This window comes from Montipora capricornis, chromosome 9, assembly GCF_036669925.1.
Source record: "Montipora capricornis isolate CH-2021 chromosome 9, ASM3666992v2, whole genome shotgun sequence".
Lineage (NCBI taxonomy): Eukaryota > Metazoa > Cnidaria > Anthozoa > Scleractinia > Acroporidae > Montipora > Montipora capricornis.
The window spans coordinates 6355020-6375019 of NC_090891.1; the positions used below are offsets into that span (position 1 = coordinate 6355020).

Here is a 20000-nt window from a genome sequence, read left to right on the forward strand (position 1 = left end):
TATCTCGAACTAGATCTTAAAGGGACATGCAGACCTTCTCGCCTTACCTGTTACCTGGAAATGCGCTGATGTTACGCCACTCCTCGAGAAACAACCTGTAGACGACCTTGAGCAAGATCTGCGCCCCATCTCACTAACACCTTGTCTGTCCAAAGTTGCCGAGGAAATTATCATGTGTGACTTTGTTAAACCATCTGCTTTGAAAATTCTTGATACTAACCAGTATGAAACATTACCTAAATCTTCTAAAACTACTGCCTTACTGAGTATGATACACAATTGGGCCACAAGTACTGATGGAAATGGAGCTACTGTAAGGGAAATTCTTTTTGACTATCGAGAAGCCTTTGATCTTATAGATCACAGTCTTCTCGTCAGCAAACTCTGCAATTAAGAGATCCCCAAAAGTGTCATCAATCGGATCATTAACTTTCTTAGCAACCGCTTGCAAAGAACAAAGCTGGCCGAGAACTGCTACTCTTAGTGGGACTCTGTTGCATCGGGAGTTCCCCAAGGAACAAATTATGGCCGTGCTTATTTGTTATTATGATCACTGATCTTTTTCTCGGCGGTGACAGTGTATGCAAGTTTGTGGACGACACAACAATATCAGAGGTCATCTTAAAAGGCGAAACAAGTATTGCTCAATTTATTGCGGATCAAGTACAAGATTGGTCTCACTTAAATAGATTTCAACTTAACTCCGTCAAATGAAAAGAGCTACGAATATCTTTTGCCAAACAGGAACCAGTTTTCGATCCAATTAAAGTTGGAGGCAAAGACCTAGAAGTTGTGAACAGTGCAAAGTTATTAGGCGTTACTATTTCAAGTGATCTATCCTGGAACCACCATAAGAGGTCATTAAACAAGCTTCGAAGAGACTGAACTTTTAAATCCAGCTAAATAGAGCCAAAGTACCTTGTAACGAACTGAGCCTCTTTTATACCACTTGTATACGATCTGTGCTTGATTACGTCGTTCCTGTCTTTCGTGACTCTTTACCCAAGTACCTTACAATTAAACTGGAACGTATTCAAAAAAGGGCGCTTTCATAAATCTATCCAAGCCCTAACTATAATGAAGCACCTGCTTACACGGAACTAAGCAAATTATGTGTCTCACTTTTTAATGACAATGTTAAGGACAAAGACCACAAGCTACACACTGTACTTCCACCTAAGAATAAAAATAGCCGATTTTTTATGAGGAGACCAAGGACTTTTTCGATATCGAACAATAAAACTAATATAACCAAAAACAACGTTTTAATAGCCTCTTCTATTAATTATGATAAGTCTTAAGTCTTACGATAGAGTTTTTTAGACTTTTTCCACCTAATTAGCTCTCCTTACATTGTAAAATTTTCACTTAATTTTTATATGAATTTGTATATTGTAAATTATTTAAATACGCAATTCAACGTGGTTGCGAAGTATTTTATAATAATCTATCTATCTATCTATCTACCTATCTATCTATCTATCGTACTGAGGAACTAACCAATAGAAATGTATTGGTTACGTAATTCATGCATAGTGTATGAGCGCAAAACAAAAGATTGCGCACGGTCGTGGACTTTCCAACCTAAATATTGACATCTTTGTTTGTTCCTTTAATGTTTGTTTGCCGAGCTTCCAATCATTCCCCTCTGTTAACTATGCTTGACGAGATCTGTTAATCAGTCTCAATCGGTTCGTGCTGTTCCGATCGCCCACATCATCAAAAATGTAACTAAAACTGAGACAAATACCACTTCTCTGTTACAAGAAAGCTTTATTTCTGATTTTGGTCCATCGACACAATCAACAATAACACCGTCCTCGGTTTGGAATACAACAGCATTCGCTACACATTGAAAATTGATTGCTCACTAGTGTATCATTGGTTTGCATCCACGCGAGCTCGAGGAGACGGCCATGTTGGTGTACAAAACAATAGAAAATGGCCCCACAAGTTTTGCATAATAATAGAGTCAAATTCCCAAATGGCATTTTAATGCATTGTTCTGTACATCAACATGGCCGCCATGACGTCAGACTCAAACCATCAATTGGTAGTCACTCGTATCGCCCTTGTTCAGAATAATTGAAGAAGAGTCCGTACCCGAGCTCGCATCACTGTCGTACGGTTCAAATAAGAAAGGCTGTACTCCTTCACAATCGGCAAATGGAAGTCAAGATGAAACAAAATTTTCGTGAATCCTCAGATTCCATTCAGTGAACGATTTAAAGTGAAGTGAACAAGACATCAACATTAACATGTTTTCGATTAGACCAGATTTGACAGGTAGTCATCAAATGACGTAATCTATCAAAAGACAAAAGAAGGGGGCGTACATAAATTAGGGGCAAGTTGGGGCATCATGCAATGCGGTGTAACCCTAACCCTAACACATGCAACATCACGTGCATCCCAGGTCGTCCCATAAATTAGGGTCGTCGCATAAATTAGGGGACTAAGGAAAAGAAACCAATCACAACCACACCAGATGACCTCATCGGAAACCAATCAGAAACAACCATTACCTCATCGAGAGCCAATCAAAAGGCAAATAGGTCATTCAATTATTGGTTCCTAATGATGTCACCGGCCCATCATACCTTGATGGACAAACGTTATGTGCTTATAAAAGCGTTGCTCCCGCTCACTTTTCCATGAGACTATATCATGTCTGAGAAGAAAGAACAAGTAGCACCAATTTGAAACCCACTCGGCCATCCAAACCAGAAGTCACACAAACATGCAGAGGAAACAACGCTATGACCATGGAGGAGATACAGGAAATGCCACCCCTATTGCCCATCCCACCCACACCCACTGTGCAAGTCGTGGAGCAGACCTACCAAGAAGGGGAAGTGTGGGAGCCCAATGAACCCACCACTATTGAAGAACTCATGGGGCAGATCCCTGATGACCCTTCAGCAGAAGTTGATACGACATGCCCTTTTCATGGTTGTTTGTTGGAGCACTGAACATCAGACAATGGCTTTAATTACGTGAAATGTCCTCAGTATCCCTGTGCCTTCATTGCAAGCCAACAAGAAGGACACCAGTACTTAAAAGCGGTGGAGAAACAACGGCACCATCAGCTTGTGGTTAACATCGACAAAATGCATTCCGAATGGCTAAAGATGCTGTGTTACTGTGACAAACCTTCCACTCTGAAACAGTCTGTAAATTTCAAGTATTTCCTCTTGTTGTAGCTCCAATAATTTATAAACATTTTACAGACATTTTATAGAGCTTTACTCAACAAAACTCTGTAAAATATCTGTAAATTAAATTTACAAAGATTTTATATTTATGGGGTTAAGTGTTAAAGTCTGTAAATTTATTATTTACAGACATTTTATGAAGTCTGTAAATGGTCCAAATTTTCCGGTGTGGTTGCGAAGTATTTTATAATAATCTATCTATCTATCTATCTATCTATCTATCTATCTATCTATCTATCTATCTATCTATCTATCTATCTATCTATCTATCTCTCTCTCTCTCTCTCTCTCTCTCTCTCTCTCTCTCTCTCTCTCTCTCTCTATCTATCTATCTATCTATCTATCTATCTATCTATCTATCTATCTATCTATCTATCTATCTATCTATCTACCTATCTATCTATCGTACTGAGGAACTAACCAAAAGAAATGTATTGGTTACGTAATTCATGCATAGTGTATGAGCGCAAAACAAAAGATCGCGCACGGTCGTGGACTTTCCAACCTAAATATTGGCATCTTTGTTTGTTCCTTTAATGTTTGTTTGCCGAGCTTCCAATCATTCCCCTCTGTTAACTATGCTTGACGAGATCTGTTAATCGGTCTCAATCGGTTCGTGCTGTTCCGATCGCCCACATCATCAAAAATGTAACTAAAACTGAGACAAATACCACTTCTCCGTTACAAGAAAGCTTTATTTCTGATTTTGGTCCATCGACACAATCAACAATAACACCGTCCTCGGTTTGGAATACAACAGCATTCGCTACACATTGAAAATTGATTGCTCATTAGTGTATCATTGGTTTGCATCCACGTGAGCTCGAGGAGACGGCCATGTTGGTGAACAAAACAATAGAAAATGGCCCCACAAGTTTTGCATAATAATAGAGTCAAATTCCCAAATGGCATTTTAATGCATTGTTCTGTACACCAACATGGCCGCCATGACGTCAGATTCAAACCATCAATTGGTAGTCACTCGTATCGCCCTTGTTCAGAATAATTGAAGAAGAGTCCGTACCCGAGCTTGCATCACTGTCGTACGGTTCAAATAAGAAAGGCTGTACTCCTTCACAATCGGCAAATGGAAGTCAAGATGAAACAAAATTTTCCTGAATCCTCAGATTCCATTCAGTGAACGATTTAAAGTGAAGTGAACAAGACATCAACATTAACATGTTTTCGATCAGACCAGATTTGACAGGTAGTCATCAAATGACGTAATCTATCAAAAGACAAAAGAAGGGGGCGTACATAAATTAGGGGCAAGTTGGGGCATCACGCATTGCGGTGTAACCCTAACCCTAACACATGCAACATCACGTGCATCCCAGGTCGTCCCATAAATTAGGGTTGTCGCATAAATTAGGGGACTAAGGAAAAGAAACCAATCACAACCACACCAGATGACCTCATCGGAAACCAATCAGAAACAACCATTACCTCATCGAGAGCCAATCAAAAGGCAAATAGGTCATTCAATTATTGGTTCCTAATGATGTCACCGGCCCATCATACCTTGATGGACAAACGTTTTGTGCTTATAAAAGCGTTGCTCCAGCTCACTTTTCCATGAGACAATATCATGTCTGAGAAGAAAGAACAAGTAGCACCAATTTGAAACCCACTCGGCCATCCAAACCAGAAGTCACACAAACATGCAGTGGAAACAACGCTATGACCATGGAGGAGATACAGGAAATGCCACCCCTATTGCCCATCCCACCCACACCCACTGTGCAAGTCGTGGAGCAGACCTACCAAGAAGGGGAAGTGTGGGAGCCCAATGAACCCACCACTATTGAAGAACTCATGGGGCAGATCCCTGATGACCCTTCAGCAGAAGTTGATACGACATGCCCTTTAATTACGTGAAATGTCCTGAGTATCCTTGTGCCTTCATTGCAAGCCAACAAGAAGGACACCAGTACTTAAAAGCGGTGGAGAAACAACGGCACCATCAGCTTGTGGTTAACATCGACAAAATGCATTCCGAATGGCTAAAGATGCTGTGTTACTGTAATAAACCTTCCACTCTGAAACAGAGCAAAACCAAGAAGAGCCCTGGACGCATGAATTTCAGCTGTCGGAGACGCACATGCTCCTACTTCCAATGGTTGGACACTCCCTGGAACCACAAGATCCTAGTCTTCACCTTAGAGAAACCGAATCCGCCACAGCAACATCCTCGATACCCAGCCTTTAAACCACCCCTGGTGGCTTACTAACCAAAGAAGAAACAGAAGGTAGTGCCATCTCGACATCACCCGTACAAGCAGAGGGGAAGATCGTTCGAGAACACATCCCAAGCACCATCAGCCTTTCAAATGGCTTGTCGCATGGCCCAGCGCCTATCTGAAGGATTTTTTTCAAAGACCGCGTGAACTGTGCTCAATACTGTAAAACAGTTTTTAATTGGTTCAACGGTGTAATAAAAAGAGAATGTAACCATTTGATTGATATAGTTGTCGTTGTGAGTGAGAGAGAGCGAATGTCGAAACTGAGCGAGATCACCGTGAGCACTGGGGGCGCTAAAGGCACCGATGCCTGGGCCATACGATGGGCGTGGCAATGTGGGATGCGTGTTATATGCATTCTCCCTTTCAACCACCCTATCACCCGCGTGGATGGGAAACGAGGGCGTCTCTGTGGTGGTCATGATCCCAAACTTGTTCATGCCTCAGCAGTTTCTCATCCAGGGGATTTGTCCCTTGATGTACCGCGCATTAAGAGAGAGAGAGAGAGAGAGAGAGAGAGAGAGAGAGAGAGAGAGAGAGAGAGAGAGAGAGAGAGAGAGAGAGAGAGAGAGAGAGAGAGAGAGAGAGAGAGAGAGAGAGAGAGAGAGAGAGAGAGAGAGAGAGAGAGACTTTATTTTACTAGGGTAACACGTGACAGTAACTAACATTACTGATGAACTTCTGGCCCTCTTAAGGTACAAAATTACAATGTATAAAAACTACATTAAGAATAGATACTATTTACAATAGAATAAAACAAACATTCCTAGAACTCAATTAATAACTAGACAAATCGATTTAAGAACGAAATGCATACAAAAGACTATCTATTGTCATTAATTTATATCAAACGATCCCCTTGTCTTCTGAGAATTTAGTACTCTTTTCCATAATTCAGCCTTGAAAGGATTTTAAAGACTTACTTGTTTTTAATGATCGAGGCAAATTGTTCCAGTTCTTTACTGTCCTTATGGCAAAGGTGTGTCCACCCTCCGAGATGTTTTTATGGAGGGGGCACAATAAATTTAAATTACAATTTCTCGTGGTTCTTTGGTGTACATCAAAGTTTTTTCTAAGGGATGTATTTAAATAGTTGGGTAAAGTACCATTTATCTGTTTATAGGCCAGTTCACAACGCTTTATTTACGCTTCATTAGAAAAGGGGATCCAGCTTAAGTTGTTAAACAATGTTACTGTCTTCGACTAGTGCGTTGTGCTTCAAGAATAATACGTGCGGCCCATTTCTGCATGCGGAGAACTCTCGAGTGCCTCCTTGTTGCACAATGTCCATACTTGGCTTGCATACATCATAACTGGTTTTATTATTGCGTTAAAATAGATTATTCTCTGATTTTTCTTTAAGTAGAGGCTAATATGGCGTAAGAGGCCAAGCCGCTTTGAAAGTTTATTGCAAAGTTCGTGCGCTTCGTACATGTAAGTTACATCTTCATCGATGATCATACCAAGTTTATGGTTTTTAACGTTTAAAATTTCTGCGTTATCCGTTTTTACTTCCAGTTTTCCTGAATCTTGAACTATGCGCTTCCATAGACGCTTCCCCATTACCAACAGAGCTTTTGTTTTTTGCATATTCATATCTCTCTACTTTACACAGATCTAGTGACAATGCTTGATTTAATGATTGCATGGTTTTCCAATTTGAACTCGAAGACAAGGTGGTATCATCTGCGTAAATGTCCATAGTTGACTTTTGAACGTGAAGACGCATATCATTGAGGAACAAAAGGAAAAGCACCGGACCTAGAATGACCCTTGGGGCACTCCTTGCTTTACCGTTAACTGTTCAGATGTAGTTTTCCCTAACGAAATAAACTGTTTCCTCTCAGACAGGTAGGATTTGAACCAGGCAACAGAAGGAGTAGCACCGTATATCGACAGCTTTTTTAGAAGAAGTTCATGATCAATCACATCAAAAGCTTTTCGAAAATCCATAAGAACCAGACCATTAGAATCTGATCAGTAAGTCGGATTAGGGCTGTTTCAGTGGAGTGTCCTGGCCTAAAGGCTGATTGCAGCTTGTATAATAAGTTATTATTCCGTAAGAATTTAGAGAGACAGCTGGCCACATGGTTTTCGAGAATTTTCGAGAGGACAGGTAAAACAGATATCGGGCGATAGTTGTTGATATCATTCGGTGCACCGCCTTTGTATAGTGGTGTGACTTTAGCCATTTTCCAATGATTGGGGAAACTGTTTGTCGATATTGAAACATTAAGTAGTTTGCATAAAGGGTTTGCAAACACTGGTATAATTTTCTTAAGTACGCATATGCTCAAGCCATCATACCCAGAGGCCTTGTTACTAGAGATTTTATCCATAATATCAATGGTTTGCTCAGGCGTTAACAGAGGAATGTTGTAAACCGTGTCTGTATTTAATCTTGAATGAACAAAATTTGCCAGCTTTGTATGATCGAAGCCTACGCCAGCATCATTGGTGTTACCAATTTGTTCTAGAATATTAACAAAGTATTCATTTAGCTCGTTTGCAATGTCGACTTCGTCGCTGATAATTCCACTTTGTGTAGCTATTTCATTGATACGTACTCAAGGTTTATTTGTCCTGCTCAGAGATTTTAGAGCTTTCCAGATGCCTTTCGGGTTTCCCTTATTCTCGTCGATCTTTTCACGAAAGAAACATGATCAAGTGTAATTCCTTGGACAGAAGCGGATTACGCCTGTCGAGCTGCCAATAAACGGTTACAGCGTACATGCCCATCATCATCTTGTAAAGTCAACGGGTTACTGCGGCGCAATTATTGGATTATAAAGAAAGCTGATACTGTGTACGCTTTTGGGAAATTTGCACAAAACAGTCAAGGATTAGAGTTTGTGGATGGTGGGACGGGCTGGGGAGTAGAGATGGCACACCTGATGCACAAACCCTTGTATCTGTACTTGATGACACATAATCGCTGGTTCGAGTATGACCGTGTTAAGGATAGATTTGAAGCCTGCCTCGAACCCATTGTGTCATTGATGGGTAAGACATGCGCCATCATTGGTATGTGAAACATGGAAGCTCATACTGACCCGTGGCGCAGTTTACAGAACATGTTTTCGATTTGTTGGGGGAAATAGAGTTCCCATGAAAAGCAAAATATACCATTCCATGATTGGTTCCTAATGATGTCACTGGGCCATCATACCTTGAGGGACAAATGTTTGAAAAGCGTCGTTCTTGCTCACTGTTTTTTCATACCACCTGAGGATGAGAAACGTTCATTTCTACAGTGAGGTGTCAAGAGCTCTAAAAGACACGGGACTGCATTTGTGCGGCCACCAAAAAAAGCATCGCGAGGTGAAAGCGGTTTTTGTAAATCGTACCCGGCTACAATCGCAGCTACTTCTGGATCGTGGTGCTTACATTTTCGCCATTCGCACTCCCAGATGGTTTTTACTGTATAGCCTTGATCGGACAGACTTTGTAATCTCAACAGGGGTTTCTTGATGAAAGTCGGCCATGGAGCGATCGTTCAGGTGGCGGTAGGTTTCCGAGCACTGAGGAAAACACTTAGGACAACCGTGCCACAAACAGCCAAGGAATTCGTAAACTGTGTTGGTCTCAACATCATAGCCGTCAACGTTCTATCGGGTGTTTGGAATGCGATACTCGCCATGATTCCTAGCATGCTGTATTCTCTGATGGAACCGCAGGTCGGAGTTATCATCGCCTGTTTCCAAGAAAATTTCTTCCAGCTGCTATCGTTCTTCATCGCTACATGCAAGTCAAGCATCTCGGCCCAATTGCTGTTCCTCAAACGTTAACCAATCCATAGCTGCTTTGGGATAATTGACATCCAAGCGCCAGCTGTAGAGAGGTTCTGAGGCAATGGTGTTTTCCTCCATGCGGTTGAGGAGCAAGTCTTGGTTGCAAGCAGAGGCAATAGTGATTTGTTCAAAGGAGCAAAACCGGGTGTGCTTGCGGAAATCGCGTTGAAATGTGAGGCAACCAATGCACAATAACCGGACATCATCAATGCAATAATCTTCGATCTCTTGGCACAGATGAAACTGAACCCCCTTTGCTTTCTGCTCTTCATACCACTTCTTAAATTTCTCTTTCCCTTCTTTGAAGTGCTTCCCATGAAGTAATCTTTCATGGGAAGCAGTTCATCTTGGTAATTCTTCTCCATATTGGCGCAGGTATTAAATAAATGAGGAAAGAAACCTCTTTAAAATTGATTGGGGTCAAGTCCAAATACTTTTGTGAAAGAAGAGAGAGATCCGGGTATAAACAACATGGAGTCAATAAAACGAATGTAGCCTCCAAGGTAAGTCAGTTCCAGTACTTTACCGCTATTGCAGACCTGCTTAATGCTTGTTTGCGATGGTGCAGTGCGTCGACGATAAAGTAGGAATCGCACCCTTTAAAATTATGGGCCAAGACTGTCACTTTGCGGGTTTCTTCTTCTGTCAACACTTCTAACCACTCTTAGAAATGATCAACGCATCGGGGTCCGTGAAAGATTTTGGGGTCAGTATTTTCTGCGGTCATTTCTACGACTAAGTTGGCAATATGTTTCCCGGTGTTCTGCATAGACTCCACATAAAAATAAAAATCGTCTGGTTGTTCCTGGTTTTCCATCTCTGTATTGGATCGAAGGGTTCGTAACCCCACTGAGGCGTCTCCTCCTTTTTGAAGCTGCCTTTTTTTTCGCTTGGCCAGTTGCACAGCTTGTTTCTCTTCCCAGATTTCATCAGGGTCCTTGGCCTTCTGAACGTAGCAGCGATGCGTGTTAAGGTCCACTTGTTCGCGACACAGGGAACATTCACCCCAACCACAGCAATGACCGCCTTGTTCTTTCCTTCCCACGAGGAGTTTTCGGCAATGGGCGCATTTCCTCCACACTTGATAGACAGATCGTTTTTCAGGACCACTAGGTTTCCCCATCTTGTGCTTTGCTACTATGGAGTTCCAGACAGGAGGGTCTGTAGAAGATAAGGCGACAGCTATTGCAACAGTGCGAAGCCAACCGTTTGGTCTTGTATGCCTCATGGTAATCAGAGCATGCTTCTTGACAGCAAGCAGGGCAGTGAATTCCGGTTGCATTAGGGCATGCATGTTGCCCCAAATGGTCATACAGGTGTAAACAATGCCCGCAGAAATAACTGGAACTAAAAAAACCTCGTAATGTAGTGAGGGTATCGTAATGACCGTTTTCATGCAGGATCGCTAATTGTTTCTCGCCTTCGCCAAACGCAAAACATGCATATGCGCGACCTACATCTACCAGGATGATTCGATATCCTAAAAACAGCGACGACTGAGTAAGCTCGTGTATTCCACAGGGGCCAGGTTTCACATGGGCTTCTACATGTAAAGCGGCAGCGGCATCGCTTTGGATGGTCAAGCCCCATTGGAAACTACGCCATTTAGGATAGTTGTCAACGTGAGCTTTCGCTGTGACGATGGCTCGAGCACAGCACAAATTCTGTTCATTCCTTGGGATCTTTAGAAGACATTTTCTCTTCAACCAGACCTTCGTTGAGGCTTGGTGACCAGGTTTAAAATCTCTACCATGTCCCCCACCCTGTGGACTGGCACGCAGAACCACACAAACAAGACATATTCACAAACACTGCAGGTCTTTGCCTTGTGAATGATAGAGAGTCTATATCGAAAAGCTTTTCACAAAAGCAGCACTTTGCTGAGAGCTTGGAACTGAAAAAAGAAAACAGAGGTCGAAGGGCTCCTTCACTGGCAAGGTAGATGGGGTCATCCCACGTTGCCAGAGTTGATATCTGGAATTTTTGTGATGGAACGGTTGGGGAAGAGGAGGACACGGTGAATGTATGGGATAGTGGCACTAGTGACTCAGATACTCGACCATCAAAGTTAAGGAACATTTGCGATCTTGGAGTGGAGGTTGCAATAGGTGTTGGACGCTACTAGGGGCATTCTGCTGAACTTGGTGTGGAAGAGAGGTTTCCTTATGGTGACCAATGATTCGACAGAAGAGAACTTACAACAGAGACTTCCTTTCGCCCTTGCATTTTTTCTTCAAAAGCCAGCAGTAGAGCTTCGAGAAGATCGGCATTTTGCGTGCTTGACGTTCCCTTGGAAAGATTTAGAGATGTTTTTGCCTTCCCAATACGCTCTTTTATCCCCAGAAGTCTGCCTTCCTGATTGCGCGGTAATTTCACATTCAGTGAAAACTGGATGCCTCGATCACTAGTGGAACGCCTCTTCTTACTCTGTACTTGAGAATCACTTGCCTCGGCCATCACGTAATAAAAATAATACAGTTTACCTAAACGCTTACTGTGATGTTGGGCAACGACGGCTACAAATGATGCGGAATAAACGCAAGACTGATAGCATTCGTTGCACAACACTACCGCCATTGCGAAATGTTTCGCGTTGATCAAGTTTCCTCATTCAAAAATCAGGCCTTTGGGCATATTCTCAAAGAATAGTCCACTGGCTTTGTTATACAAAAGCAGAAGGCTCGGAAAACCGAGGAACGTTTAGAGGATTGGAACACTGGTAGACCTTGTCCAGCGCTCGCCTGGTGCGAGATTTGAAAATGAACAACTTCGCCAGTCTCGCTATTTTAACATACAGAGCAATTTAAGTTTGAAATAAAGTAACAAATCACATAAAAAAACAACAAATGTAAATGAACTGATTCTTTAATTGATTTATTTCAGTTTTGGCAACATCGAAGCCTTATTTCCAACCATATCAGTCCTTCTTCTATTGTGACCGTTGGCCGCCATTTTGATTAATTTGCTCACTTGAGTTAGATCATTCCTCTTCGACGCAGCGCAAGAACGTTTGGCTCAAATACGTGCGAATCACACAAAAACAGAAGCGCGCACATCACCTCATGTACCATCGATCTGTTTCGGGAATTGGACAAGTTCGCAGCTTCTATAAGGCATGAGGTTGACAACACAATTGACTTTTTTCCAATAGATTTTATGTAAGTGAAAAGAATCGCAAGTAAATCTTTGTAGTATAGGAAGAGGACCACTTTTCTTTTCAAGTTGTAGTTTATTGCATCCGCGAGGATAATGATTTCATTCCAAGTGCAAAGAGCTCCCGTTTAATTGTGTTGTTCACTCTTTAAAAAGAAGAGAAAGAATGAAACACCCATGGCCTTGCATTCTTTCCATTTTTCTTGATTTGTAATTATAAATATTCGTTGTTGAAGGGTATAACGATACCCTAGACAAGTTCACGTTATTGTAGATCACCAGTCATGCGCCATTTTGAATTTGTTGCCAAGTCAAACCTGCCTTATTTCCAGCTAAGTTAATGTCTACTGACGTCAGTAGTGTCTCATTGGGCCGTGATGACATCACCTCTAACTCATTGGCTCCCTGTCTTTCCCAGTGTTTTTTTCTACTGACGTCAGTGGTGTCTCATTGGTCTGTGAGGAAACCACCTTTACCTCGTTGGCTCCCTGTCTTTCCCATTGTTCTTTTTGCTATACATGTGCACTACCATGCGGATGGTTTGGGTGGACACAAAACAAGCACATCAAACACATCTCGCTTACTTTCTCAATAAAAGAAACCTTCGTGTACGTACGTGACTGGCATCTCATTAACCTAACCCTAAGTTATGCGATGACCTGGGATGCACGTGTTGTTGAACGTGTTAGGGTTAGGGTTACACCCCATTGCATAATGCCCCAGCGATGCACGTGTTGTTACACGTGTTAGGGTTAGGCTGCGTTTTTTGCATGCCCCAACTATTCCCTAATTTATGCACGCTCCCTTCTTTTCTCTTTATGACAGATGACGTCATTTGATGACTACCTGTAAAATCTGGTCTGAACGAGCGCATACAACTACTTATCATTTTTCCGTAATTATGATATTAACCCTACGTTTTGAGGGAAAGTTGCTATGAGGTGTAGAGTATCCCTTTAAATATATCTTTTTACGCTCCTCTAATATCCTTGGTTTTTCGAGGACGCCATATGCAAAGAAAGAACTTATGCAGAGGCAATTGTTAAGTAAACCATCAACGCCACAACTTGAACTGGCACGAGATTATTTTAAGGAGAAACCGATAATCGACCTATTAGCAGAAATAGAAAATTGCTGTCAAATATCGATAGCCGGGCTTGGATTGCACAGGATTATGAACAGTGTGGTCCACGAAACTTGAGCTGAGGCGCACAATGAATGTCGTTTGACAGAGAGTGTTTAAAAGTGCAGTATAAAAGTTGAACCGGGATTACAAAATTATTGCAAAACCTATAGTGTCAGATATAGTGGTCATAGCGGAACTTTAACCCTACAACCCCGAAATGAAAGACTGACATCCTGATTACTCTGACTTTGGAATTGCACTTAGTTATTAAACTCGTTTTCAAGTAGAATTAACTATGAGAGTGTAAGTAGTGGTGTCTACTAACCCATGAGTTATTTTCCCACATGTCTAAATGGGCCTATTCCGGGAGAGAGAAAGACTCCAACCAGGGTGGGGTTTCTATGCTGGCCAGAGTTTTTCTCATTCCTATTCAATGAGTTAACGGGCCTTTTTCACTATTTACCATTTTGAGTCTCAAGAGACTGAAAACGTTTGTTCTGTAACCCCTGAACTCGCTTCCAAACACGTCGACTAGCGGCTTGCGGTACGAACTCTATTGCCTTTGACCAGCATGGACGCCAGGCGACAACAGTCCAAAGACACTACTGCTTACACTCTCCTAAATATCCTTGTTAATTCTATTGATACATTTGGTGCTACGTGGCCAGCATAGTTTTGTTTACGAGATTGGATTTTACGTTTGGACTACGGAAAACAAATCCAACCAGTGTTCAGAGTGAGGTTTTGAGAGCTAAGTTGTCAGTGTAAACAAACTGTTGTAGTTTTGAGTAGTTTCCTTCAGTTGGAAGTGTTAATGTATCAAAGTAGTAGACTCAAAGTCAGATTGCTGTGCCACCAATAGTTGTCTCAAATTGGATTTAGTACACAGGCGGATAGCAGATGCTGTCCTCTTACCTAACATACAATATATGCAAAATTGATGGTTACTCACCCTATTGTGTTTTGCGTCACCAATGACATAGGGTAAAGATGGGCAAATAAAATTAAAGTTTGGAATATCCATTGCCGAGGCGACTGACTGGGAACGAGAAACATAAGACACATTAGAACAACCTTGAAATCAATGTAAGAAACATAAAACCACAAAAAAGTGGAAATTTATACTGCACACTCACTTCGTAGACCAGCCAAACCGATAGAATTACAAGAAGAAAATTGTAGATAATCAAAACCTCTCTGAGATTGCAAGCTTCTCTTTTCTGCATGATTGTAGGTCCGACTTTGACAATGACGAGGTAAATGGCCAAAAAGGAGATGGTAGGCCATGGTGTAGAAACAAAAGGCCAGTCTGCCGTCTTCGGGTCTGAAAATTGAAAGTTGTTGTCAATGACTGCACGTGGTTACTGCTGCAGAAAAAAAAGAAAGAGTGGATTCTATTTTCCTTCACTTTAGAAGAGCCAAGCTTAAAGAGGAGTGGATGAAATCATAGGAAATATTGAGAAATACTAAAAAAATAAAATGCTGCAACGGAGACCGTAGTAAGGCGTGTGGAGAATGATAAAGTAATCTCGGCTGTATATTTGTCATTAATGTTTGAAAATCCGGGCCTAGCTAAGGCTTTCTACATGGCACATGCTAATTCTGGATTTTTTTTTTCCCCACTAAAGCAGAGCACCGATAATCCACAAATTTCATACGTTTGCCGTACAATGTTATATCGGTGAAAACAGCCACAGAGCGAAGACAAGCAAGGAACAGACAGCTTTGCCGTGTAAGTCCATGTGAAGTCCCAGTGAATTTAAAGGTAATTCTTGCATTCTTTTATCCCGTCAGTGATCCCTTCATATGGACGTAAATGTAGAGTCCCTTTTTTTGCTTAAATTTGCTAATTATAAACGACAATCAAGTCCCTTCTATGGACAAAACAGGGCAAAAATATCTCAGCGATGTCGCCTTGTTGATTAGGTATCGTTATGTTTGCTTTGTTCTTTTGTTTTATTGACGTTAATTATTCCGGATCCGGTATATGAAAGACAAGACAAGAACCTGGCTCTGTAGTGTCAATTGACAGAAGGAGACACAAGCTAGGGAAAAAAAGTCTAAATTGGGGGATTTGAAAGTGAGAAGGCCTGGCCCGGATATGATGTGCCAACTTTTAACCACTCGGGTATGTTGTGTTACTCGGGCACGTTGTAACATTCTGGCACGTTGTGACACAATGACCAAGTGGATTTGACTCTACAAGACAGTAGACACAAAAAACAGAGAGCTTGGAAACAGCGTTTAGCGTGAACTCAACGTTATGTAATACTAATTAGGTTTAAATAATTTAAAATGCGCCTCCATTTGGTGAGGACCAGATTTCTGGCACGAAATAGCGGGATGGTGACACAACCACATTCGTCCAATTATAACGTAGGGAATCAAAGACAGTTGAGAGGAATGACGTCACAACGGACCAAGAAAGATCTGCATGCAATGGCCGGGATAAAAATATTCCCCCGAGAGGAAATGTGCTTACTGGTACTGAATGTAAAACTGTTTCATTCTTATTTGTGCTTTTTTGTGCCAGAACTAATGTATGCGCACCATGATGGGAGCCACGAATTTTGTTCCCTGCAATTTGTGTCTAATTCTGCTGCTCTCTTCGAGTTTTTTTTAAGTTTAATCTACCATGACGGTACTGCTAAGGAAAGTGCTTTTCAACCAGTCTCCTGCTGGATACTGAGGAAACATTTTATTTGCGGCAGAGATCCTCCGAGTTGCAACGCAAGTCGACCGATCGCTATCTGGAGCAAATGCGGCTTCTTGTGCCTGTTACTGCCTTCCTGATCTAACCATGTTTGTTAATTTTGAAAGAAATCCTGGTCCTTACTCCTCTTTGTTAAATAATTACGACTTATTCTACTACAAGCTCTTACAACGTTAGTGGACCTCACCAGGGAAATGGACACTAGAAGAATTATCAATTTTCTTGCATATCATATGACAGGAATCAGCTACTGTTTCTTCGTCATCGGAGTAAGCACTGCTGTTCGCATGCACTTCTGAGGAAGTTTAAATCTATGGATCTATTGAGATAACGGGCGAAGCGTGCTGGAAGGTGGAAAAAACAAAGTCAAGGGGAAATGGTGTTAGGATTTATGTGATTTGTTCTGGTCGTCGCCATTACTGTGTTTAATTAAATATTCAAAGTGTCAGTTCAACGTTACACAACTGTGAGTCACGTTCCTTAGGTGCTAATGTGAACAACTTAATTTGTATTCGCTTTGATTTATCTCGGTTAACCCAGGTTAAGTCACTTGAACATAAGCAAGGCTTCATTTTCCGCGCGCTTTCTGTGGCTCAACGCGGCTAAACGGCCATACTACGTCAACTATAGTTCTTACACAGTCAACGCTGTTCGTGTTCAGGTGGAAAACGGTTTGGAAGTTGTTTTCTTTCTGCTTTTTTCGCTGGTTTCAATCCAGTCTGACATATCATGATATCTGTGGTCCACACGGGTGGCTACGCAGTTATTCAAGTCAAGCATCAGCAGGATGTAAACTTAAAGCTGAGAGTTTATTTTTAAGTTTCTTAGAACTGCTCTTTTCTCTGTATCTGCATATCTTTAGAAGCTGTGATAAGATTACATGATTCCTGAAGGACCTATGTCTAGAACAGAAACAAAAGGAGAGCGAAAGAGAACCACAGCGACAAAACAGAATACCAGTAATAGCTCATACTTAGTGGAAGAAGTTACTCCACAAATTCTTTCCTTGGGCACTAACACAGGACGAACAGTTGGATTTACGTTGCATCAAAAGTACAGTCAAAGCTGTGGCAAAGACCACCTTTGTTATACCTTCGCACGCCTTTGACGTGCGTCAAATATTATCTTTGTCATGCCCTTTGAACGTGGGTCTCAGGTGGTAAAGGCCGTTTTTACTACAGCTTTAACTCTGCCTTTGACAAGCGTCAAAGGTATTATTTCACGAGTCCCTGGAGCGTATCTAATGAACTATCAATCTTTTCACCTCATTTCCTGAACTATGATTGGTTCGCCCGCTGAACCTCAAAGGCCTGCCAATTCCTTCTTGTATCAAAATGGCGGCCCATGAGGGACGTTCGAGAGTGAGGGAAAGGGGTTTTTTTTTACGCGTCTCTTACTAGCGTATCGACCGTGGATATGCTTCCTGTTACTAGACGAAGATAAAAGGACGAGGGCACCTGTGGAAGGTGGAAAGGCTTACTACCAAGAGAAAAAGCGGCACAGTAAGTTGATTTCTTTGCAATGTAAACTTAAGCTTAAATGCTAATATAAGCAACACTGTAACTTATCGTTCCTTGCCAGTTGCTCACATTTACAATGAGAAAGAGATTATGGAAAGAACAAAATAAGGAGAAATAGTGGCCGTTTAACTGACCGGAATTTGCTGACTTTATTAGCAAACAGGGGTCTACAGAATACTTGGTGCTGTGGAAGGGGTATTCTCCTTTCGAATCCCCTCGGGAACCCGAGGAGCACATTTCCCTTGATTCTGTCCGGTACTGCAATTTCTTTGTATTTGGTCGCTTCAGTTATGTATTGAGTCTTTCATTGGTGGTGTTTCTACTTTATAGAAACTAAGAACAGCTGGTCAGCATTTTTGTACATTGATCCAGATTTATTCTAAAGTTGTTTAAGCAAACAAAGGAGACTTTTGTCTGATTGGTTGATAGTTTTGCTTGTACCCAGGTTTTTCACACGCGCGCACGCGAAATAACAAACAAAATGGCGGCCAAAGACGTCTTGTTCGATTAATTGCTCTAGGGATTTTATGGCAGCAGCAACGTGTACACCTTTTCTTCTTTCGCAATAGCGGTAGTGTGTAAACTGAAATTAACAATTAACACAAGTTAAGTGAAATTAAGGCAGTAAGAATAAATAACCAGGGAGCTCCGCTTTTGGGCTTGGCTAAATCTATATATTATTATTTGTAATCGAAACTGACAATGAATGCTTTTCGAACCTATGGAAACAAGGTAAGTTCCAACCACCATCAATGCAATGTTTGACCCATTGATATCTTTGACCCACCATCAACGCGATAGCAGTTCTGCCACCAACGTCAGGCGTTGAATACTGCAACAAAACAGCTTTCGAAGGCAGTGCTTTATCACAAGGGTGGCCACCGATTCGACCGTTGATAACAAACTGACCCTTACAGGGGTGACAGACCATAGTTTGTCAACCGCAAATTTCTTTATTCCCCTGGGTCTCCCGACAATCAGTTCAATCTTTGTCAATTGATTCTGATGTGGAATTGTGACCGTGGGAACATTTTATCCCGGAATATTTGTCTCAAATTGGTGGCTCCTGAGAATTTAGTCTCCTGGGGCCCGTTTCTCGAAAGTCCCGAAACTTTACGGGCCGTTCTCGTGTGTCACAATTCCATTTGTATCTCAAGAACGGAGAGGGTTTAAGTCCTCAAACTTCACAGGCCTTTTTCTTTTGGTTACATTAAAAACACGTTAAAAGATCGGCTTTCCAAAACAAGCGGTTGACAGTTTCACAAATGACTTTTCAGGCCCGAAAAGTTTTCGGGACTTTCGAGAAACGGGCCCCTGCATTCGGATTTTATTATAACCGTTCACAACCCAGACATTGAAAAATGGCTCAAATCACGTCGGATCTGGAAAATAACCACACAGGAGGGACGCTATCCACAATGGCAGTGAGTTTAGGCTTTTTAGTTGAGATTTTTTTCATATATTTATCTTCTTTAGGTTTTTATCGCGATTCCCATACAAATCCTATTATTTTTGCCGGCCATGTTCACACTGAGCTCGGCGCACCTGTGGATAAAGATCTTTTCAAGAACAGTCAAAGGATCGGTTTAGGATCCTTGAAAGATCCTCAAAGAATTCTCCAGGATCTTTTAGGATCTTTATAAAGATCCTTTCAAGATGACTCACAGGATCTCCTTAGGATCCTCGAAAGATCCTCAAGGAATTTTTGAGAACTTAAAGGGATTTCTATCAGGATCCTTAAAGATCCTCAAAGATCTAAGAAAGATGTTTGGGGGCACTCAGTAATTACTGGGTTGCCTATGGGCAAACCCAGTCGAGGTCTGCGTTTAGTTTGTTTGTTTTCTTTTTTTTATTTTTTTTTGTTTTTTTTTTTTCCCGTGTCGGTAAAAGTCTTGCCTGTCACTCCCCTGGTAAGTGGTGTCTTTGTGTATAGAGCCTTCTGCGCGTATTTTCTTAGGATCGAGAGGGTAGTGGAACTGCGTAGATTTCTCTGGTGGACACAGTAGAATCATCAACTTAGCCTGCAATGGCGTCGAAAGTCATGCAACGCGAATGGCGTTTTAGTGGATCCTTAAACAAAATATACCCTTATGGAGCTCAATGATGGAAAGTCAGTTGGATAAACTAGGCATGAATCTCAAAAGCGACGAGTACTGGACTTCGACAACAATCTATCGCCCATCGAGACGAAATCAAAGTGAGCAGTATTTACCTGAAGTACATGGTAATTTGACACAACTGA

At 41.6% G+C, this 20000-nt stretch overlaps 1 protein-coding gene across 5 annotated transcripts in view; it reads right to left on the reverse strand.

Moving 5' to 3' along the window:
* Positions 1–20000, reverse strand: part of LOC138016589 (very long chain fatty acid elongase 4-like) — a 58886-nt gene that overhangs the window by 7510 nt on the left and 31376 nt on the right. For all 5 annotated transcript variants that reach the window (XM_068863763.1, XM_068863760.1, XM_068863762.1 and 2 more), the window contains 2 exons: positions 14662–14849; positions 14478–14564 (listed from right to left, as the gene is read on the reverse strand). In XM_068863763.1, coding sequence (XP_068719864.1) covers positions 14478–14564; positions 14662–14849 — 275 coding nt within the window. The remainder of the gene's footprint in view (positions 1–14477; positions 14565–14661; positions 14850–20000) is intronic.